The sequence below is a fragment of the Protopterus annectens genome, chromosome 2.part1 (genome assembly GCF_019279795.1).
Source record: "Protopterus annectens isolate FY-2018-M chromosome 2.part1, PAN1.0, whole genome shotgun sequence".
In the NCBI taxonomy this organism is placed as follows: domain Eukaryota; kingdom Metazoa; phylum Chordata; order Ceratodontiformes; family Protopteridae; genus Protopterus; species Protopterus annectens.
In genome coordinates, this window is record NC_056729.1 from 549,051,880 (window position 1) to 549,077,145 (window position 25,266).

The following is a 25,266-nucleotide window of genomic DNA, read 5'->3' on the forward strand; positions in this document are numbered from 1 at the left end:
GGTTTGAACAAAGCACCCAGTTTTGTGATCCACAATGCTTCCATGTTATTGAGCTTTTCATGCCAGCCTGGCTTGGTCATCCTCGGCAGCTGAATCCTATCAATGATTTTAACTTGAAATTGGGCAGTTTGGTGAATCAAAGTATGCTTATATAGGGCATTTGTTAATTTTTTAGTTCTGATAGCACTGAGATGCTCACTTATGTGAAATCTTAGTGGACGAGAGGTTTGGCCAACATAAAATGAAGTACATGTACAGGTGGCCAAATATACCACCCAATCAGAACTACAATTACCAAAGATCCTAATGTTGAAAACTCGTGAAGTGTTGGCACTTGAGAATTTCTTCATTTTACTCATATACCTGCATGCACTGCAGTGACCACAGGGAAAGGAACCAATGAGTGGATCCCCAAACAAGGTCATTTGTGTGGTTGTTGTAGAGTGAAATTTTTTGTAATGTGTAAAGTGTGAATTCAACGTCCTACCCCTACGGTATGAAAAAGAACATGTCTCAGGTGATATGTCAGATAAAAACTCATGTGCTTTCAAAATACCCAATGATTATTAACAATATTTCTAAATGAAGGGGTATTGTTGCCATAAGTAACTGTAAATCTGATAGGTTGTGCTTGGGAATGAGTAGACGGCTCTTGTTCATGTTTGTATGTTAATAATTGGGACCGTGGCATATGTCTGACCTCCTGGCAACATACCTACCAAGATGTGAGAAGAGATGCCCATCTATAAGGAACAGGTAGTATCATTGATATCCTAATTAACTATAAAAAAGCATACGACACCTCCAGCAAATAATCAGTAGGAATTGCGATTTGAAACTCTTGTTTTCAATAACATCTATTACAGCCTTATAATAGCTGGCTAATTTACATTATTTATTGACAATGCAAAACGAAACCACAACTCAATGCAGCCAAATTACATAAAACCATCCTGTTACGCATGACATAAAAATGTGCAATAATCTGTGCAACTATGTGCATTATACACGTACGCACACTTTTCAGAATGCGGTTATGTCATCAAGTACAGAAAATGTCCAGAGCCTGGCACTGTTGGAGAAACAGGACAGATGTTCATAGCTAAAATGTGCTCCCATAGACACACTGTTACCTGACAAATAACTAATAAACTAGTGAGAAAACATTTTCTCATCCTGATCGTTTTACATCAGACAAACCAATAATAGTTCTGCAAGGACACTTCTGTACATCTCCATCAACACAGATGGTTTAATCAAGGTTATGGTTGTTGAAACACCCTCACCGTTGCCCAACTATCCCTGGAAATTTAGTTTCCCCTGAATTCACCTTGGAACAACTCTTAGAATCCCTGAGAAAGGGTAAAATAATATTTAAATGGGGGCAGATAACATAGCAGGGTACATTCTCATCACTACCAAGTATGCATATCTGAGCCTTTGCTCACACTGTTAAACCTCAACTTATTCATAGAGTTTGTACCTAATATCTGCAGAATAGTCGCTGTGACTCCACTACACAAGGCAAAAAATAAGCAGCTGTCAATTACATGGATGCGGTTTCAGGTCAACTGATTTAACAGAATGTTGTTACCTGCCATATTTTCCTTATATTCTGTGGAATTTGTCTTTCATATGCTCATCCAATTTGCTATCAAAGACCTCTGAAGAAGTGGCTGTCTTATATATATATATATATATATATATATATATATACATATATATATATATATATATATATATATATATATATATATATATATATATATGTATACATATATATATATATAATATATATATATATATATATATATATATGTGTGTGTGTGTGTTGTGTGTGAGATGCAAAAACACACTTGGACAGGTGCATTTGTGTCTTTGTTTACAAGGCCAAGGCTTACAGAAAAAAATCATTGTCTACAACTAACTGTCATATAGAAAAAAAACTTTAATCTTCAAGATCTAAAAGTGTGTTGAACATACTACAACTGAACACCAGCTTTGAGAAAAATATCAGGCTCTCCTTCTAGAGGAATGACTGAAAAAATAAGCCTTCTGTTGCATAAACTAGTCAATTAAACATTGTAAGCAGAGGGGTGATGATTTGATCTTACTGGCTGACAGATGACAGTATGTTTTTTATTAGCTACGGCAGCACCATCAGACAGAACTCTTGTATCTTGGACGATGCCCAGTTTTCCCTCAGTCTCACTCTCTCAGTCTGCATGTACTTGTTATTTCCTGTTTACATTTTTCCTGTTTTAAAAGATGTGAAATTACGACTGAACCTGCTGTCCTGCTGGAACCGTACCATTCCTGCCAGGCTTTGGATCAGAACAACTTACAATTATTTTTATTTCTGGCATCAAACGGAATGTGATCTTTGTTGGTGACAGAAGAGCTCATTAAACCATGGACTATCCAAGACCCTAAATTCCTTTCCCTCTGATACAGTTTGCTTTGTTTGACAAGGTTTACATAGCAGATGGAAAGGAAAGGTGCTATTTCAAGCTACTGTCCAAATATGTATTTCAGTGCTGGCTAGGAAAATAGTTACATGTCAGATGATCTGTTCCTTATCATTACTACACTATTCTATCCCTTTGGGAAATATGCACCTCCATTAACAGATTTACTTCCAAATTCATGATGTTTGAAGTATAAACTGACTAAAACCCTGCAGGCTATCAGTGCAATGAGGTGGCTACAGTATTTATTCTTTTGGTTAAAGGTTCCCCATATCTTGCTTTGGACACACATTTGATGCCTTGTACACATTTACCACAAAGGAATGCAAGGAAAGACTCCACTGAGAGCTTTAGCACTTGCCATAAAGTTGCTATTCTCCTGCTGAAAAAAGCCGACAGCAAACATATTTTTATTCAAGTAACAAATAATACCTAGTGATCTGCCTGCTGTGGGGAGCATCTTTCTCCAGTAACACAAATGATTTCTAGAATAAACGCATCCCTCAGACAACAAGATAGGTAGGAAAACATGAAATAGGTATGGCATCTGAAGAGTAGGATATGTTCCTGAATAATAAGAAGTGAGAGGTTCAAGTCTTGACAAAGGACACTGTAAGCTCTAACAATAAGACGCTATGCATTTAAGGAAGGAGGACAAATCAAATACCAGTGCAATGAAGAAAACATTGTCTAAAGTAACAGAAAGGCAACATACATCATGTGGCATTTAACACCTGCCATATGACATCAAAACACATCTCTTTTGATATCAGGAAGGTACAGATAAAGCTTGCAGTTATGAAACCAGAGATTACCACTTTAAATAAATAGGTATACAATGACCAATGCCAGAAACAAATACATGTTAAGCTGCCATTGGGAAATGTGCAGTGTACTCAATCCTAAATCCCAGTACCAGAATATAAAATGCAGGAAAGGATATCTATTATCATAAAACAGAAAGGATCCCTGAGGTCATGACATGTTCTTATGATAGTTTTTGCTATCATAGGATAAGCGAGCGTAAGACAGCAATTAGTGCAAAAGAGTAAAGCAGATGCTAATGGACTTCTTCCTGTAGTTCAGGGTTTGATTCCATTGACCTCTAATTTGTCAGCTGTGTGACTCTGAGAAAGTCACTTAATCAGACAATGCCCTTCACTCAACCCTGAAGATGGACTTGTGTCCAGTGGTCTTACCAGTTAACAAATAAGTAAAATAAAATAAAACAAAAAAGAATGTCAGGATGGGCACACAATGTGACAAAGTAGCATGTGGGTTTAGCAAGATGTAAGAATGCATAAACAACAGTGTCCATGCTCCAGGAGTTATTAAGTTGTTGCACTTTATCACCTGTAACCAAAGTTTTATGTACAGTACTGTATCCTTCCATGAAGCTTGCATTCCAAGGAGAACATAGGTTCATAGGTTCATACATAGGTACTAGGCTATTAGCCCTAGGGCCTATATAAGCCTAGCCAAAAAGGTACAATGGCTTTCCCCACCAAAGAAAATTATTTTCCTGTGCCCCTGTCGAGCAGAGCCACAGAAGTGATCCCTGGGGTGAATTTCCTATTTCCCATCCAATCATCAAGATTTTTCTTGAAGAGTGCTAATGAGGAGCTCTGTTTGACATAGATAGGTAGTCTGTTCCAGAGTATGGGAAGTCTCTGGGACAGGAATCTATCCCTCCAGCATGTTCTGTTTATTGTGGTGACAAGGTTTAGGTCCCTAGAGCGTGTAGCTCAGAGGGATTGGGATTTCTTTAAGTGGAGCATGTCCAACAGCTCTGGGCTTGACATAGCTTTGTATGTTAGGCAAAGATAGCCTCTGAGTAGGCGATATACGACGGAGTAAAGCTGGAGTTTTTTGAGATGGTCTGCATAGGTCATCTGTTTGAGGCATAAGAACATAAGCTCTTAGTAGCTCTAAACAAAGTGACAAATAAAATAACCCTAAGACTGTAGCAAAGTGGTTTGAGGAAAGCCTTCATGTGCAAATAGGTGGAGGTGGGGCTTATGGACTTCACAGAGACATACAAATGTTCCATATAAGTGTATGCAATACTAAAGCGTGATAGGGCACAACAATCATTTTAGAAAAAGGTGCAACAGATTTGGGACAGAGGTAAGAAGATTTACTTTACAGAAGAATAAGGCAGCATATTTATGCCAAAGAAATGTAACATAATGGCAACTATAATAAGCAGGTCTGTGCTGACAAGTGAAATATACATTAATTTCACTGCACTAACCAGCCACTGCTATGGGGATCATCTTCCTGAGAACATAACCAATGTTCACAGTTCAATAAGTGAACCCAGATATCAAGAACTGACCAGCAATGGTATAATAAGCTGGCTAGCTAACGTCCTGCTCTCTTTCTGGTGAGAAGGAGCTGGTCATGGTCACAAAAGAGATGACCCATGCTGAAGGCCTGAGCTAGACATCCCAGCAGGCAGCACAACTGTGATGTGGACTTTCTCATGCACTGAAGCATGTATGAGGTAACACTGTATCCACAACGCTACATAAAAGAACTGTTACAAATTTAAAAACAGGCAGGACATCCACTAATAATAAGGGTTGTCAGATGACAAGCTGGTACAGAAGCTTGCTGGTAGCAGGTGGAGTAACAAGTGGCATTTGAAGTGATAACAAAAGTCAATAATGCTCGGCAAAAAGATAATAGACAAACTGACTTAAAACATCTGCTGTAGTAATGTTCTGTGAAAGAAAATGGTGACAAATTAAACTCTGTTGCTTTTCTTATTGCATCACTATTGTGTGTCCTATACTTAACAAAAAAAAAAGCACCAAACCAGGCATGTCCAAGGGTCAGCTTCCGGTGATTTCTCCTGTCCACCTGGTGAATCTGGGCATACTAGGGCAATGCAGCAATTGCCTCATGTACACAGACAACCCTCTCCTCCTACCACCCAACACTACAACCTGTGATAGATGCACTTACATAGCCAAAATGGAAGCAAAGCTCTCTCCACCCAAGATTGTGCTAGACAGTCAAGAGGAGAAGGCTACCTCCAACACTACACCTCAAGCAACACATAGCCCTTCTAAACCCACACCACCAACACCCACATATAGCAACAATAAATCCACATATGCAGAGGCCCTTAACTGTAATCTGCCCAAGCAACAAGGACCTCTGAAGCTGAAACGCAAACAAACACCAATCACAACCAAAGTGTCACATAGTTCACAACACCATTGTGCCACCCAGCAACAGCCCCTAAGGCAAGACAATGTACCTAACATTTTAGTCATAGGTGACTCTATAGTCCAGCACACTGATGTCCCTCTCACCAGGATGAACAAGGAGAAAATTACAGTCAGCTGCTTGTTGGGTGCCAGGATTCGTCACATAACGTATGCACTCAAGTCACTCCACAACAAGTACAAATATGACTCTGTCATTGTCCATGTTGGAGTGAATGACTTGAGACGTACCTCCCTGGACTACATGAAAAAAGACATGGAAGAGCTCTTGGATCATGTGGCCCAGGCAGGTATGACCCTAGCCCTGAGTAGCATCCTGCCTTTGCCCAGAATAATACCACAATATAAGGACAAAATGATTGACTTCAACAATTGGCTAAGCTTCTGGTGTCATTCAAAGGGGATCCAGTATCTGTCAGCCTGGGATGACATGACTGACAGACCACGATGTTTTGCCAGAGATGGTCTGCACCTGTCACCCCTGGGATTCAGGTTACTGGCTAAGGCTCTTGCCACCCCTATAGTGCCTTTTTTTTAGGCAAAGTTCAAAGGACAAAACCACCACCGTAACAGGTACAAGCATGCAAAATCTGAAGATAATGCTACTCAATGCTAGAAGTCTAAACCTCAAAATGCACTCTCTCTCGAGGCACTCCTAAAAATGGAGAACATCGATATCTGTGCAGTAACTGAGACCTGGTTCAAGGCTCCAGAGAGCACCCCTGCAATATCAGGCTACAACTCTTAGCACACGTTTCGGCCACCAAACCAGGATGGAAACACGAAAGGTGGAGGAGTGTCAATATTCACCAAGGATATTCACACCACTAGGCTAGTTGCCCAACACAATGCGTCTGAAATTCTCCAGATGCAACTAACACTAGATAAGACTGCAATCCAAATTGTAGCTTGCTACAGATCCCCCACTGTACCCCAAGATTCTCACTACACCTTTCTAAACATACTGAAAAATATTAAGATAGAATCAAACACCCTAATACTGGGTGATTTTAACTACCCTGCCATTAACTGGGAAAACTACTCATGTACCAACACCTTTTCCCAATGGTTCTTGGAATTAATAAATTCCATCGCCCTGGATCAACAAATCCATAATCCCACCAGGGGCTCCAATATCCTACACCTGGCAATTATCAACTTGGGAAATCGATGCTCCACACCTATGGTCACCCCCTCGTTAGTCAGGTCTGACCATAAGCTAATCACCCTTAACATCCACATCCCACCCCCACCCCCCAGTAAGGAAACCTCCATAAAAAAACTTCTCCAAAGCCAACTTCATGTTACTCAAGTCAGAAGTGACAAACTTCATGACACCCATGCAGACGGGAACTGAAAGTTCAACTGCAGAATCCTACACTAAGGCATTGTACGAGCACATCCACTCATGCATTAATCGTGCCATCCCAAATAGAACCAAGATGCTCTCATCCAAAAAAAGGAAGCCAATCTGGTGGTCCCCGGCCATAAACAAACTTTACAACAAAAGGAAGAAACTGTTGCAGAAAAGAGGAAAATCCCAGGAAGCAAAAAACTCCCTTACCAGCCTCAGTAAGAAACTGAGATCCCTCATAAAATCCTCCAAAGCTAGTTATGAAAATAAAATTGCCAAAGATTCCAAAGACAACCACAAGGCATTCTATAACTATGTCAAGAATCTAAATGGCAATGCTCAGATCTGCTCTGAGGTAAAACAGAATGGCATTAAATATACTGATCCCAAGGATATTGCCAATATCCTGGCAGATTGATTCACTGCCAACTTTACCCCCCCTCTCACCCCCTAAATAGCCCATCTCAATACCAGAAGATTGCCAAATTCCGGTAATAATGGCCACACAGGTAAAAAACGCACTCTCCAAAGCTAAGAATACAGCATCCATGGGACCAGATGACATCCCAGGCTGTGTACTACATGAACTACAATATGAACTGGCACCTCACCTAAGTGTCATGTTTAATCATAGCCTCACCTCAGGTTTCATGCCCACTGACTGGTGCAGAGCTACAGTTATCCCACTCCACAAGGGGGAATGCACCTTGGATCCCAGAATCTACCGTCCCATCAGTCAGACAAGCCTTATCTGCAAGGCCATGGAGTGTATTATGATGGAACTTATAAACAAAGACATTGGCAACCTTCAAACACTGGACCCCACCCAGTTTGGGTTCGTGAACGGCCGATCTTGTCTCCTGAACCTGATTGACTTCTTCAAATCAGTCTCCAGAGCCATGGACAAGGGTAAGGTGGTCCACACAGCCTATCTAGACCTTGCCAAGGCCTTTGACACCATCCCCCACTCTGGAATCATAGATAAATTTACTAAGCTGGGCATTAATCCCTACGTCACGCAATGGGTTGCTAACTGGCTTACTGATAGAACCCACACTGTAAAAGTAGCCAACTTCAAATCCAGCTCCAGACAAGTGACAAGTGGAGTACCTCAGGGTTCAGTCCTGGGACCGCTCTTGTTTGGCATCTACTTCTGTGAAGTACAGGCCAACATTAAGGGACTCTGGCTAACAAAGTTTGCAGATGACTGCAAACTGGGAGCCATTACTGAATCCCCAAATGATGTATATACTCTACAAAAGGGCCTTACAGAAACAGATGCTTGGTGCTAGAGCCATGGGCTCAAGCTCAATGCCAAGAAATGTATAGTTATCCCCTTTGGGAAAAAACATGTATCCGTGAATTACCATACAGGTGGCAGTCCACTAAACACCGAAAGTTTGATAAGAGACTTAGGGACACAGGTGGACAGTGGTCTCACCTTCGATAACCACATCGCCATAATAGTCAGGAAATCCTTCTATGTAGCTTTTCATCCAGAAAAAGGAGGTCACTGTCCCACTGTACTCATCCCTCATTAGACTCATTATAGAATACAATGCCCCATTTGGTATTACCTCTCAAGACATCTGCAACAACTGGAAAGGCCGCAGAAATATCTCACTAAAAGAATTACAGGCCTAAAGGAGATGCCCCACACTGACCACCTTAAAAAACTCCAGCTATACTCTGTCGCATATTGTCTACTCAGAGGCGATCTCTGCTTAACATACAAGGCCATGTCAAACCCAGAGCTGTTGGACATGCTACACTTAAAGAAATCCCAATCCCTTAGAGCCACACGCTCCAGGGATCTAAACCTTGTCATCACAATAAACAAAACATGCTGGAGGGATAGGTTCCTGACCCAGAGACTCCCCAGACGCTGGAATAGACTGCCCATACATGTCAAGCAGAGTACCTCTTTGGCTCTCTTCAAAAGGAACCTTGACAATTGGATGGGAAAAAGGAAATTCACCCCGGGGATCACATCAGTCGCCCTGCTAGACAGGGGTCCAGGGAAATAAATAGTGTGGGAAGAAATAGCCAGGGAATTGTTATGGCTAGGCTTGTATAGGCCCTAGGGCTGATAGCCTAGTACCAACCTATGAACCTATACATGTGACGGGACTATATTACTTCGCCAAAATCGTATTGCGGCAAACACCTATTCACCAACACCTAATCAGTGAAAATCGCTTCAGCGATTCTCTGAATTTCTAAGGGCAAGGATGTAGCTAGCCAACAACAGAACTTTGCCCTTTTCTCCACTGTAGTGGAATCTCAGATTTGGTATATAATGTTGACCCCCCCCCCCCACATTGGGTGGGTTCACCTGAAATAGATGTTGCTACATTGTTCTTCAGGCAAGTATTTCCATGCATTTAGTAAATTTAGCAAATAACTGAAGAAATTTTCGCTGATTAGGTGTTGATGAATAGGTGGTCACCGGAATACGATTTTGCCGATGTAATATAGACTCCAAGTGACAATGGTCCTCTTCATCTCTTTTCCCCATGCCACTCTTTGAAGCACTCTGTCTTGAAATACCTGTCCAGCTGAAGAACAACTATGAGCAAAATCTAAAAAAAGAGTTTTAATCATATTTTTTCCCTCGGTGAAATACTAATGTCCATACCTCTCAATCTTCTAGCACAAGAAATCCGGACAAAACCAAAAATAATGGGAGTGCAAAGACCTGCAATCAGGGACAGATATTAATCATTGCTCTTACAAACTTAGATAGTCACTACAATAACAGGTTTTGCATTAGCATGCATTTTTTGATTGATATGAAGTCTGAAAGTCTAACATCTTTAGTTAAAGGCATCGATTTCCAATGCTTTGACAGAAAACTACACATTTTATAAGGAACATGCCAACAATGTGAGGCAAACACCAGGACATTTTGTTTTTGTGAAAATCTGGACAGTTGAGAAGTATGCTAACGTCATACATAAGGTAAGTGAGCAGTACTTTGAAGGTGATTCTGATGTGGTTTTATTTTTTATCTAAGGTTTCTTCTTCTTTGTCTTCCCACAACATTTTGTGTGTTTTCACAGTATGATGTAATCTGTCTTTCCATTGCCTTTAGTGCATTTTCCCAATTCACTTTAAACTTTATTTTAGTCTTTCTCTGAATAGTTCACGAGTCTACTTTCACCATACATTTTTTAGTACAAGTGTTTTGATTTTTGTTAGCTGCAAGCTTCTAAGAGACATGCTTTATGATTTTTCTTAGTTTAAAAAAATAGCATTGGCATGTCTTTACTGAGTGACTTTCTCACACTGAATTATGTATGAATTTTCTTTTATAAAAGCAAACATATGAGACACCATCACAAGAAAAGAATGATAAAACCTCCCTAGGATATTTACAATAAAGAAGAAAAGCGTTATTTAAAAAAAAAAGTTCATGTGTCCAAAGGTACTCAGACAAAACATAGATTAAATAAAGTGCAACTGTAAGTAAATAAGGAAAGGGAACAGTAAAGTCATTAGTTGTATAGCTCAGACTACAAAATGGTAAAAAAAAAGCAAATGATGTTCCCTGTCCATTTGAAAGGTCACTCCCCCATTTTCAGGTCCTCCTGTTTGTGAAATCATCAAGGTATTAGTCTGTGTTTCCTTTAATATTCTGCAGTAACAGAAGACAGATAAAAATGGCTACCATGAGACCTTCATGTCTACGGTTGTTCATAACAAGAGAGCAATAGTATGACTTATGAGCCTTAGGAAAATCGGAGTGGCAAGCAGGCAGTACAACAGTGTTACAGCATTAGTTTTCACTGATAATAACACCAGCAGAAGGCTGCTATCACAGTGGCTACCACCACTGGTATTACACTTGTAAATGCTTACTGCCACTTTTTTTCTTTGGGTGCATAAAGGTGACATGCCTCTTTCAAGCACGGGAAATGAAAAAGGGGTAACCATGACAGGATGTGCCAAAACGGAATCCCCTCAGTGTTGACTAGGATGGGTGAATTATTCTGCAACTGGGACTAAATGAAAAAGGAGGAGTCCAACCAGATGAAAACCACTTTGAGTAATTCAAACTTTTGATTGACTCATCAAAAATGAGCTCTTTGATAGTGGTAGTTGCAAACAGGGATATGTTCTTATCACCATGATGCACTGGCACTGGGGCTAATTATAGTAACAGCAGCGGTTCCAAGAAGAAAGCTCCAAGTATAGAAGGAGTGATAAATGATTGCATCAAGGAGTTAATTTTTCATATCAAGAGACCATGAATACAACTGGCTGCCACACAGAAGGTAGGGAGTAACTGACTTTACTATAGCATTGGAAACTTTGCTAATGACATTGTGAAGATTCTCTTGAAAGTCTCATCAAGGACTTGAAATCATGATGTCGAACACTGTTAACGATTTCATGTCAAAACAATGTCAAGCTCCAACTGTCGTTCACAACCTTTTTTTTTCAGCTACAGACCCAGTGATATTAAAACATTCAAAACTAGGTCCAGTAAAAACATCTAGTCGATAAAATAAAGCAAAACTAATATAAAGCACATAATTGTAGCAAAAGCCATGTAATAATAAGCTACTTGCAATCGCAATGTTAAACACGTCACATGTAAGGCTTGTTTAGCAGAAATTACAGAGAAACTGTATTTTCTTGTCTTCTACTCTCTGCATCAGTACTCTGGCTTACAAGTAATCACCAACTCTAATTTATTTTTACAGAAAAAGGAAGAGAAATTATTGTAATAGTCACAAAATATCATACTTGGAATCCCTTTCTACAACCCATTCCACAGTTCCACATCAGAGGCTATCTATCAGGTGAGACATTACTGTCATTCTTGTGAAAAGGATGCTTACCCAGCTGTAAAAGCATGACAGAAGTAAGCCTGCTACACATATGCAGCATATGCTCCTATCTGAAAAATTACATGTCATATAACAATGACACACAGTACATGTTATCCCAGGCATACTGGGAAATGGAGCAAGAGAGGCAAAATGACAGTCTGTGTCAAAAGGCATAAATGTTGTCTTACCCACAGATGCACATTGCATGTGCTAAATGTGTTACCCGCAGATGCACATTGCATATGATAAATGTTGTCTTACCCACAGATGCACATTGCATGTGATAAATGTTGTCTTATCCACAGATGCACATTGCATGTGATAAATGTTGTCTTGCCCACAGCATAGATGCACATTGCATGTAATAAATGTGATCTTACCCACAAGTGCACATTGAATGTGATAAATGTTGTCTTACACAGATGCACATTGCATGTGATAAATGTTGTCTTACCCACAGATGCACATTGCATGTGTTAATTTTGAAGTAGCTTACTACCTTGGCATTTATAGCTCTGCTTGCTGTTGTCCTGATTTTGGTGTGGATATTATCAAAGATCTTTGAAGGAAGAGAAAAGGTAGACAATATCTACAAATCTAATCAAACAGTGACTTGAAAGGGGTACTTTGGGTAGCTACTCTCGCACTTTACCACTTAGTGAACTTAATAACAATTTTACACTATAAACAAAACAGTTTCGTTTGTTAAGGATGAAAAAAATCTAGTACTTAACAGACAAAGTAATTGCACTTCCCTCCATAGTTGTATAGGCATTCATATGGGTCTATCCTTGGATAAGGAAGGAGAGTTACTCTGAATGAAAATGATTAAATTTTCCAATACAGAATATGTTAGATATCATTTAACAGTACCCACAGCCCAATATAACTAATGTAGCTCATGACAGTGATATTCCCTCACAGAGGGTATGTGGTCCTAGTAAAGCTTCTTCATATATGAAACTTGTGGCCATTGACTGCCATAAAACCAATCCACAGCACCAGTCTGACAAACAAGCATGTAGACCAGGGTAGACAGTACCATGCAGAAGCAGATAATGTTGTCTCTGTGAATTAAAGTGATAACAGTGAATTATATTAATGACCTTTGAAGAAAAATAAAGGCATCTCACAATATGAAAAACAAGACAGTGTGAAGCCCGTTATTGTTTTGCAACTGGTGTGTAATTTCCACAAATCTGTAGATGGATCCCCACTGTACTGCAATGCGGTGCCACCCCAAATAAATATGTAGAGTAACAAGTAACATACTAAGACTCTGCTGCCCAAACTCACATGATGTGGTACATTTGGGACATAAATGGGGCACAAGTCAAGGAAATAATATACAGCATGTTTTAGTCTGGCGCATTAAGCATCATTCACAGTGATGGGCACATATCATTTCAGTATAACAGTTTAAGCACTTTCAGAGGAAATATATGATGTTCTCAACCCAATTTATGTTGGCAATAAAAAATTCATAGAACACACTGACAATAACTACGCTTAAACACACAAGGCCCACCCCATGCCCTCAGAAGCAGCACACTGATTTGCCATCCCTATGATAACTTTTTTTGGACTGACAGATGCCACAGTGTACATTTACAGCATGCATCATTATGCAACAGTGTATGTATACAAATGCCAGTCTCTCTAATTGTTCGGTTACCAATGTCCTTCACACTAGAGCAATGCCAGACAAATCACATATGAAGTACAGGCTGGCTGACAGCTACAACCCAAAAATTCCTCTATGACCTCTCTATGAAGTGGGTAATTTTTTATGTACACACAAATGGATGTGGGATTGGGTACAGTGAATGGAACCCTATCCCACCTGAACCCCATCGACTGCAATCCATGGAACAGTTGTCATCAATGGAGTAAGATGTGCAGGAGAGGAAAGCACTGTGACCTGCAATGGTGACTGTGGAAACATGAAGAAAGTGGTAAAGTGATAAGGTTACTTGTGATTGCGTATGTCAGCAAACAAAGCCAGTAAACCAGCAAGTGAGAACTTTTACAGTGACAGAGTGTTTCTACCTCTGTTACATCTGCCTAAAACATGTCATCACATGCAGCCTTGGGATCACCAGCCTGATGCTCCTTAACCATATTTAAACATTACATAAATATAACAGACATTATACTGTCCGTCAGTTTTAGAAACACATTATCTCATTTACATGACTCAATAAGCAGGATTACAATAATATTATCAACCTAAGAAGTCTCATTCAGAACTACTACAGGAAAGTTTTAATTTGATACACTAGAGAAAAAAATGTTGCAACCTATTTATCATTGTGACGACCATGCCCTGGCCCAGCAATCAAGGAGCCTCAATCCTCACCACTAAAACCAGAGAGGTCGTCTCATAGAAGAGAAAAGGATAACTGATACACACAGTAAAGTACAATTTCCCTTAAGTGCACACAGTGATCACAGTCAGTCTAGGGCTGGTTGCTCCCTTGCTCACCAGGTCGCCAATAAGACTCCCCACTGGCACAGCTATAGGGTCCAGGTCTCAGCCTAACTGGGCAAGCTAAAACCTCTAGTACCATCTCTGTCCAACCAGTGCTACATGCCCCTGCCAAGTAGCTAACACAACACACATACATTTTGAGATAAGTATTTATACAACTTCACAGACACTCCTGGGAAAGGCTGTCACAAATTTTCCAGCTGTATCCCTTTACCCAGACTATATGGTAATAATTACTACCACCACCCAGTTAATAATATCAGCTACTAAAAGGCCCTTAAAAGGGTGTCCAATTATTACTGTGCAATATCAATATCCAATGGTAGTATGACTAACAGTCAAACTTTACTTTAGAGTGGCCTATTACAATAACCTCTATAAATATGCAATGTACTCTAGAGCTTATATCTACACAAATCAGCCACAGGTAGAAGGTTTTAAAAATATTTAATAAATAATTAAACACAAGACAAAACTACTACACCGTAGAGCTATTTAAGAGTTCAGAGATCACACAGAAACTTAAAATAATACAGTAGGACAGGTCTGATTTCAAAGAAAAATACCTAATTAATCTTTACTAGCTTTAACTATTCCTACAAAAAAATCACAGTGCTAAAACTTACATGTGAGCACAAGGCAGAGTGCTGATAAGTTGGATGCCCAAAGTCAAAATGCTTTTAGTCTCTTGTGAGAAATAGTATTTAAACATTACTAACAAACATGTCTCCAAGGCCCTTCCCAAATTACATAGTTTTTGACACTTAGGTTTTCCCAGTATTCATATTGCATCATCGTAACACCTGGTCTGAGTTCTCAGGCCACAAACTGCATTATTTAGCAATCTAACACCTACTCAGAAACTTACAATACAAGGCATTTCACATATACATTCTAGCAGAAACTAGAGCAATAAAGCACCTTCCACATCTAAATTCTGGTCATAAACTTTAGCCTTAAAACAATGGGCATGAAACCTTCATCCAGACTCACTGGAACAGACTTGTAAAACATTAAAGAGATTCATAAGATCTTTTCAATTTCAAAAGATACATTTGAAATGCTTGGCTTGGTTTTCCTTACAGCAGATGGCAATGTTGCAACAATCTTGAAGTTCACATTTTACAGTGTTTTCTTTCATTTAAAAACACAAGCCTGTATTTTACATTTATTTACAAGTGTGAGAATTATATATCAAATTCTATTTGACTAGGCTAGCAGCCTTCGCTCATCTCTCCCCAATCATCACAATCATATTGCATTTAAGTTTTTCATAACAAAATCTACCCTTCTGACATATGCAGTCAACTATAGTCATTTCAAGCTAAACCAAGCCAAAAAAAGAAAAAAAAAGTAAAACTTACCCAAGTAAATCAATCAAAAAAAATAAATAAAGCAAAAAGCTTACCAATTATGATAAGGGTGTAGTTTACATTAATGCTGCCAAACCCATTGGTGGCTTTACAGATGTAAACTCCTGCATCCTCAGCTTCTACTTCTTTAATTTTCAGGCCTTGCCTCAGTACACGAAATCTTGTCCAGCCACTATGGATTGTTCGGCCATCTTTTGTCCACATGGTGAGTGGAGGTGGGTCACCCTCAACTGGACAGAGTAGCTTGATGGTTCGCCCTAGCCTCACAGAATGTCTATGAATCACTCTGTCTGCAATTCTTGGTGGACCTGAAAAAATAATTTTCTCATATTAGTATAATATGTTTTCTGATCACGCCCATTCATTGATTATCATAATACTAGACTCCGCTACAAGTCTGTCTGGCACAAAACATAGTCTATGACACATTTTAATTAGACAGACTGCACATATAGTGCAGAATAATTTTCCCATGGATCAGCAGATAAGGGTGTATGCAGGATACTAAAGAAAATTAGCTATCCATGTAGCATCATCTGGATCATGCCACATAAAAAGTCAGAATAAACATCAATCACTCTTCTTCAGGAAACACTCAACAGTACAGTAAACAGTATAATTTTAATTGCTGGTACTATATGAACGCTACTTTATTTAAATGTAGGAAGGAACTTACAACTTCTGAATTCATATTCAACTGTGTAAGCCACATTTACTGTATTTAACAAATTAACATCTGTTAAATTCTAGACAGTTACACAAAGCAGATATGTGACTGATATATCTGCTGCATATCCGACACAGTGACTGCTCTTTCACCAAAGTGCAGTAATCATGAACTGGGAATGATAAAAAAATGGGGAGGGGTCAAGGGGCGGGTATGTGCAGGAGGATTTGCCCCTTATAAAAAAATCTGTTTTATTATGTTGCAGTTACTGATATAGGCACAAGCTCAAGTGCATTTTTAAGCTTATGAAGTGTGAGTTATTGTCGAACTTTGGAGATGCAATCTCACAGGACACAAGGAGATGTTTAAAAATGTTTCTCAGCATGAATCAGCAACATCTCTGACCTTGCTACTCTGCTTCACGCACACCACAGAATGGTGCGTACTGCTTCACATATGAAGCAGGATAACAAGCAGGCTGCTGCACAAAATAAATACACTGCATTTCTTTCCAAGCATCACAATTAACTGTGTAGTTTAACCATTCATGCAGTAACAAGTTTTTAGGGCGACCTCTCCTGCAGCCCAGACTAGAACACCTCTTGATAAAATGTTTCATTCCTGATGGTTTGCCCATTCTTGCTATGTTCTACATCTAACGATGTTGCACACTGGCAGAAGATAGTAGGAAGTGTCTTTTTCGTCCTCCTGCAGGACCTCTGCATGAGATAACAATGGCAATCATTGTGTGCATCACAAGGACCAGTTAATTCTGTTATGAGTCCCCAAATAACTACTGGTTGAAGGTTCAAACAGTTAAATATAATTGGGCAAAACTTGTTCAATCCAGTGTAAAAAAAAATCAAACACAGGAGTACAAACTTTCCTACACCCTCCATACTCGATTTTTATATATATATATATATATACTAACTTCACAGTTGCATAACCACAGAGAAATGTAAAATTTAAAAGAAAAAAGACTGAATTATTGCCAGCGCTGTATGTGAAACTGCAAAGTTGAAACTCATCCAGTTGTGATCAATGACTTTTAACCCCATCCTGTACAACCACCTACAGAGAAGCTGAAACTGTCACGGGTGATATACTCTACTCATAATCTCGTACTTTGGTTTCCTTAATACCTGGGCTGATCAATACAATTGGTATCTATCATAATCAATACAGTCTTTCTTTTCCACATTTCCTTTTGATGCATATCAAAGGCAAGATGAGCAAGTTCCTACCAAGCATCTGTTATAGATTCAGAAGTATGCATCGTTTTTAATAGGCGAACAGATACAATTTCAAATTAAAGCAAAGTGAAACCACAAAGTCCTTAAAATACAGACATAATGTATTGCATTTATCAGAACACACTGCCACCAGATTTTGGGTACAGTACTCATGGAATGTAAGTCACAAAGCGGAAATAAAAGCATAACAAGCATCTTCAGACAACAGATAAAAGAAATAACAGCTGCCTCTACCCTGGTCTGACACTATGATGATTCTGTTACTCACAAACTAAATGAAGCATGTAAAAAGGCAATATGTTTTAGAAAACAAAAAGATTTAGATGAGATATTGTGCAACGAGTTTTAGTCTGAAAAAGGCAGTATATGTAACCATTATCACAGACTGATTTTTAAACATTCACCGGTATCAACTGTAGTTCAGTAGCTCATTATGACCTAATTAATTCATTTTCAGAATGAATTTGTTACGTTTCATGTAACAAAGTCTGTAATGTAGCTAAGGCCTTCCACTTAATAAATGCCTGTGTACTTTTCCATTCCAAACATGCCTCATGTATATAGTGATACAGCACTTACTCCAAATGCATGGTGGCCTGTGTAACTTCAAAGCAATACAACTGTTTGTTAATATGTCTTCATGCAAAACGGGGCCAAAATGAGTTGTTTGACAATCCCTTATGATATATAGAAGGGAAGATGAAAATATGTAGACCTCCAGGCAAGAGAAAATTGTCCTACTACATTTTCAAATGATTCAAGCCATCTGCATAAGAACTTATCGTGGACAGAGTCTACATAGTTCCTGTAATTAGATTTAATTTCATTGTTTTTTAAGCTACCAAAACACTAAAAGATGCATAAATAAATACAATACAGAAACTACTTGTGCGGAATTGCAAATAAAAAATGCCAAAGACACTCTATCATTGTCATTAGCCACAATGCCAAGCCTGACCACCGATAGCTGTGCAAATCTCCACATTCATGCCACTTTTTCAAACCTAAAACATTTGAAATTATCCAGGTACTGTATATGCACTGTGTATAAGCACAGAGGATAAGACAGGATATAGGGAAAGATATACTTATAAGTGTCTCTCTAACCTCAGTTTTTATCTTGAGCTCAGTCTAATCACACTTACCTCTTACTCTGTAGTTTATTATATTTACTAAATTGATTCCTTTTTCACAAGTTTAAGTGAGAGTTTTATTTTGTGTAACCATATTTGACTTCTTCTGTTTTATAGGCTGCAGATATCACTTCTCTCTTTATATTCCAATACTATTTATAATTAAGAGGACCTGGTAGGTTGTCACCTGACAAATAAACGTAAGTAATTATTTTCCTCCAAGTCTCATTTGTTAAGGTCTGGTTTGCAAATAAGAACTTTTTATTATTTTTACTTTAATGCTGTTTTAGCATATCCTCCTATTTATCATTCTATGCACTGAAAGATGGTACTACAACGTTAGAATGCAAATATTACAAAAAAGCACAAATCGGTAAGTCAAACACTAGCTCACTAGTATGCTTATTTCTATATTTTTTTAATGAAGGTGAGGGAATTCTTCAGGTCTGTATGGCCCAGTTAGTAGCACATGGTCTCTGCACTTTATAACTTCATTTAACTGATGGCATGTGCTTTGGAAGACAGCCTGGAAGATGGATTATGTTTTACAAGTGAATTCAACCAAATAAACAACCTTTATAATGGTGTACTAAATGGCTTTCCCACTCTGCATTCCTCACATCATGTGAATCACTTTTAATGCTAACCTTGGGAGAGGATACGGCTTTTACAGTTGTGTGTGTTTAGCCTTCTTAGTGCTTATCCAAGTCACAAACTCACTCAGGCCTCACATATGGCAAACATACCAAGGCTGAGCTTGGTCCTAAGAGAGCACTTGCCATGATATAGTTCAAAGTAAACTTTATTAACACATTAAATATAATTACAAACGCGGAAATTCCAAGGAAGGTCAACAAGCTTGGACAGTATGTTGGAATTAAAAGTAATTTATAATGTCTGAATTCTGTACTGCGTCATTTATCTAGAACTGATATAAATTTCAGGGGGCCTCGAGTTCTCTGTTTTTCATCACTTCATACCAAAACTGTCTATCTGCTTTCTACAAAGATGTTATAAATATCTGAGGCAACATATTACTTAATAGAGCTACATTACTAGTGTTTCTCTAACAAAATTCATTATCAACCTGCTTTAATACTGCTAAAGGGATTCACATTTTCTAACAACATATAGTTTTCACTTTCAGAGATACTTGTTGCAGTACTAGACATTTTATTTGACATAAACCAGTTCTGACTTGCAGAAAAAAATATTTACTATGAGACAACCAAATATTATGTAGCCTTTGTGTGCTGCATTTCAGGCTGGCATATTCTGATAAACAATTCCTAAAAATAAAATGTAACTGCTATTTACCATTAATTTTTAAAAAGCTAAAGCATCCCTAGGTAAAATGTCTACCAGGCACTGAGGCACACAAAGGGAAGGGATATTTAAGCAGTTCTCTGTGTCCATATTTTATTAAGAAGGTGGCATTTCCCTTTGCTTCTGTCTGTTTATTTTATCATCCAATACCATGAATGAAGTGGGTGGTTCTAAAGAAATTTATTATGAAGGCCTGATTACTAGATTCGCTAAACAATGTAAAATCACATTGCAACAGTATACAGACACTGTGCCACTGGGAAGCACGTTGATATATGTGACAAACAAAAACGTACATAGTTTTGATGACCAATATTGACTCAGACTGAAAACAAAAAGTTATTTTATTTACATACACAACACCAAAACATTACACAGCATGATGGATGTTCATTCATTCTTTTCCAAATTAATTGCATAAGTCACAGTCACAGACTAGCCAAGAACTACCTAAACAATCATTAGGTGGAAGGCAGAGAAACTAATCTTGGAGAGGGCACCAGTTTATGGCAGAATGGCAACACACACACACACACACACACACACACACATTCATACATGCACACATACATACATACACAAGGTATGCATATTTTAGAGGAATTTTGTGGTCCACCTGTTGTGAGAGCAAATTGCAGCAGCTAATGGAATGTTGTATGAACACAGGGAATACAGGTGCTGTCCACAAAGAAGTTGCCCCACTGATAACTGAAATAACGTACCACATGCAGTAAAACAGTAATGTTATCCACTGTACTGCTGCAACACCTATGTAACCAATTAGCAGCTACTAACTTTTGTTTGGTTCTAACTCTTTCATGATTTCACCGGGTAAACATACTGAAATTATTTTCTTACAGGATAATCTGTCTCGTTCCCAAATTGCACTGTCTACCCAGAATAAGAGATTATAATGTTCTACCCTCAACTGCAGCATCTTTTTCTGTTATCTTGCAGTGGCCATAAACAGAACTGCAATACACTTTCAGAATGCCTGGTCACTGCATGTATAACTATTTTACAGTGACTCTTAGGGGCTGGTGTTCTTAACCTTCCCTTGCAAGCAAGGTAATAGCCCTTTCTTTTAAGTGGAAAAAGTGATGAAATAAAACTCCTTTTATAAGGATGAACACTGTAAGTTTCAGATCCTCTTGTAGGTATTGCTGTCATCTTCACTCCTTCAGTCAGCCAAGATATCATACCAATGTAGTCTCAGAAACTCTCTCAAATCTGACAACAGAGCTGGCTGGTCTCTTCACAGTGAGTCTGCAACTTCACAGACACAATGAGTTTGTGGCCCCATTGGAATGAAATATGGTATCGCAACAAACACCTTTCTAAGTAGACTTTCATAGGTTCATAGGTTGGTACTAGGCTATCGGCCCTAGGGCCTATACAAGCCTAGCCATAACAATTCCCTGGCGATTTCTTCCCACACTATTTACTTCCCTGGACCCCTGTCTAGCGGGTGAATGACGTGATCCACAGGGTGAATTTCCTTTCTCCCATCCAATCGTCAAAGTTCCTTTTGAAGATGGCCAAGGAGGCACTTTGCTTGACATGTATGGGCAGTTTATTCCAGAGTCTGGGGAGTCTCTGGGTCTGGAACCTATCCCTCCATCATGTTTTGTTTATTGTGATGACAAGGTTTAGATCCCTGGAGTGTGTGGCTCTGAGGAATTGGGATTTCTTTAAGTGTAGCATGTCCAACAGCTCTGGGTTTGACAAAACTTTAAATCTGGTCTACAAAACTTTAAATCTAATGGGCCATATGGTGTTAAAGCAAAAGAGACAAATTATTAAATAAAGAATTTTAAGAGTTCATGCAAATCCAACATGGGAGTATATAGATGAAAATGAAAAACAGTGAAATGTCAGAGAAAATTACAAGCAAATACGACATTGTTTACTTATGTGATGCAGTACAGGAATTACTTTATAGGGAAAAATCCATTCTGGAACAAGGGAAAGTTATGTTTTGGATGGAGCTGTCTGTTAGATATTATGCTAAAACTACCTTGCCTGCTGTATTGTATTATTTATTTGTTATTTGGTTACCAGGTAGGTGAACCGGTCTGTTGGTCCTTTTCAGTTAGGATTTGTGCATACAAAGCAAGCACAGACAGTTGAAAGCAAAAGCACAGGCTACAAACAAACTATATAGAAGTAGAATACATGGGGTACAGTACGAAAAACAGTATTATAACAGAGGGGTATACTGCACATAGGTAGAATATGAGAAAGACAGCAACAGTACACAATTAAATAAATATGCAACTATGTACAATTTACAGAGGAATTGTGCAAATGTCAATTTATGTGCAAATGTCAAAATGTACTTATATATATCTATATGGGCTTATGAGGCATGCCTGCTCAAATCATGAAAGATTGTACACCTTTTACATGGACACAAACAACCATAATAACAATTGTCACAAGCTAAGCAGACAAGTGTATATGCTCATTTGTTTATTTATTTATTTGTTGACATTTGTTAACCGGGTTGGTCCAATTGGGCTTGTGGCCCATTTTCAGTGGAGACCCAAGCAGAAAAGCTCCATTAATAGACTTTAACAGTACATTACAATGCTAACAATATTTGTATTAATACAGATATGAGAGACAGAAGATATTTACATAAGTTGTTATACAGGAAAGGTCTATATACAAAGTAGAAAGCATACATAACGCAAAAGCACACATAATACTTTACATTGGAGAGTATATTTAAGTGCAAAGTAAAAACATTTTTTACACACACACACACACACACACACACACACACACACACACACACACACACACACACACACACACACACAGGCACACACCTGTGTTACTTTCCTAACACATCATAAACACACAAATACACACACCTGTTACTTTCCTAACACACACACTCACACACACACACACACACACACACACACACACACACACACACACACACACACACACACACACACACGTGTTACTTTCCTAACACACACACACACACACACACACACACACACACACACACACACACACACATAAGATAACATTTCTAAACAAAGACTATGTCACTCCTAAATTCCAGGCATTGCAATGAACTCGTATTTAATAAAAATAATACAAAACTACATTTAGGAAGTTCTAAACAACATAATGGGTAACCCACAGCCAGTTTTTATACACTCTAATCCGCAGCACAGTGTTTTGAAAATAAACCAATGAACAAACCAATTAATTAGTAAGTAAATTATTCCAAAAACAAAACAAATCTGAGGATGTTGAAGAGAAGTGCTAGTGATGCTACTTCAGGTGGGGCAGCAGATGGGAGGATATCTGAATTAACAAAACTTCTCTACCTGGGTTGAAACTCTGGAATGCTGTCCTGTCTGTGTGTCTACTGGGGAGCCTGAGGTATTCTAGCACAAATGAATGCAAACTGTGTAGACATATGGTGAGACCACATAAACACACACACACACATACATATATATATATATATATATATATATATATATATATATATATATATATATATTTATATATATATATATATATATATATATATATATATATATATATATATATATATATATATATATATATATATATACAGTAAACTCTCAGTTAAGTGGAACTCAAGCAACTGGCAAAAGATATTAAAAAAATACAGTACAATTTTCATTTGTTGCACTTTCTGTTTTCCCCCTGCAGAAATATACCTTATGTTTTTAGAGTTTTAAAAAGGAAGGCAGGAATAAAAATACCATCTCTCCCACACCTGAGAACAAGTCAAATCAAACAAATAGTATAGAGTACAGTATTAGTCAGGTTTATTTTTAATACTAACTCCCAAGCAACCAGAAATTACAGTTATCAGACATATACCAATCCCCATGGGTGCCGGTTAACTGAGAGTTTATTGTATACAGATATATGTATACACATGCTCTTAACTACATATATGGGTCTACGTTATACAATCGAAAGTATGGTTCATCGAACAGTACTTCCGGGAACTGACTTCCACGAATATGCACTATTGCGGAAAAAAACAAATTAAAAAAAAATAATAAACACGATTATGCACCCCCCACACCCCCTACGTTAATATTCTCAATCCGAGATTGCACAACAGTGGGGAAAAGGGAATATCCTGACAGCCTGCTGTGCTATGAGGCTGAATCTGTGGCTCTGTCATCTGTTTGAGTCACAGCCATTTGCTATTTAGTGCTTTGTGTCTGTTACTGTTTTGTAGGATGGCCGTGGTGGATCTCAGCTTGATTGTGCATGGTTTCTTGTCTGAGTTATTGGAACTTTGAAACTTGTCTATTTGCTGCTGTTGCTACAATATAACACAATGAGACTAAAGTTGCCACTCCAGACATGATGCTATGAAAATTACAAGTTTTGCTGCATAGAGGCAATGTAATACTATTGCAATGGATCTTTTAGAGTCTACCTGCTTTTCAACCATGGCAGGAGTGTGACTTTGGTTTCTGTCACTGTCTTCACAGTTTGCTAGCTTGCAGTCTAAGGAACTGTGGCACTGTGACACTCCTACGATCTGTGGTACTGTGTTATTTTGATGATCAGCCACAAGTCTGAAATTTTGTTTTGTCAGCTGAATTATGTTTTGCAAACTTATACTTAAAGGAATCTTTGCAACATAGTATCACTGCACTGTAGTAAAAATTTTGAGAACAAAGTGTTAATGTTGCAACAAATCATTTTTCGCTTGTGTGTGTGATCTTTTGGACAGCAGACTTGGATTGTCGGTACTATCTGAACTGCTTGCCAAAAATTACCAGGCCATGTTTAAGCACCCCACTTTGGACTTAAGGACTATTGTGTTCAACCATACAGATCTAATCAAAAATAAATTAAGATTTGTCAATTGTTTACCTTCAGTTATGTATTTGTAGACGTTCTGGATTTCAAATTCTAATTTGTGCTTCCTTTGTTGTTGCGTCAATGAAGATAGTTGCAAGGTTAATTTAGCTTCATATGTTATCTTTTCTGTACTTAGAATTCATGAGTATGTAAGCAGTACTTCCAGGCAAAGATCCAAAATCTTCTACATTTTGTTGCATATTTGGGAGACATACATATATCCCTCCATTGTTTCTT

General features: G+C 38.4%; 1 protein-coding gene across 1 annotated transcript in view; it reads right to left on the minus strand.

Moving 5' to 3' along the window:
- Window positions 1-25,266, minus strand: part of FGFRL1 (fibroblast growth factor receptor like 1) — a 752,908-nt gene that overhangs the window by 346,142 nt on the left and 381,500 nt on the right. Inside the window, exon 3 of the mRNA XM_044062327.1 lies at window positions 15,796-16,068. Within this exon, the coding sequence (XP_043918262.1) occupies window positions 15,796-16,068 (273 nt within the window). The remainder of the gene's footprint in view (window positions 1-15,795; window positions 16,069-25,266) is intronic.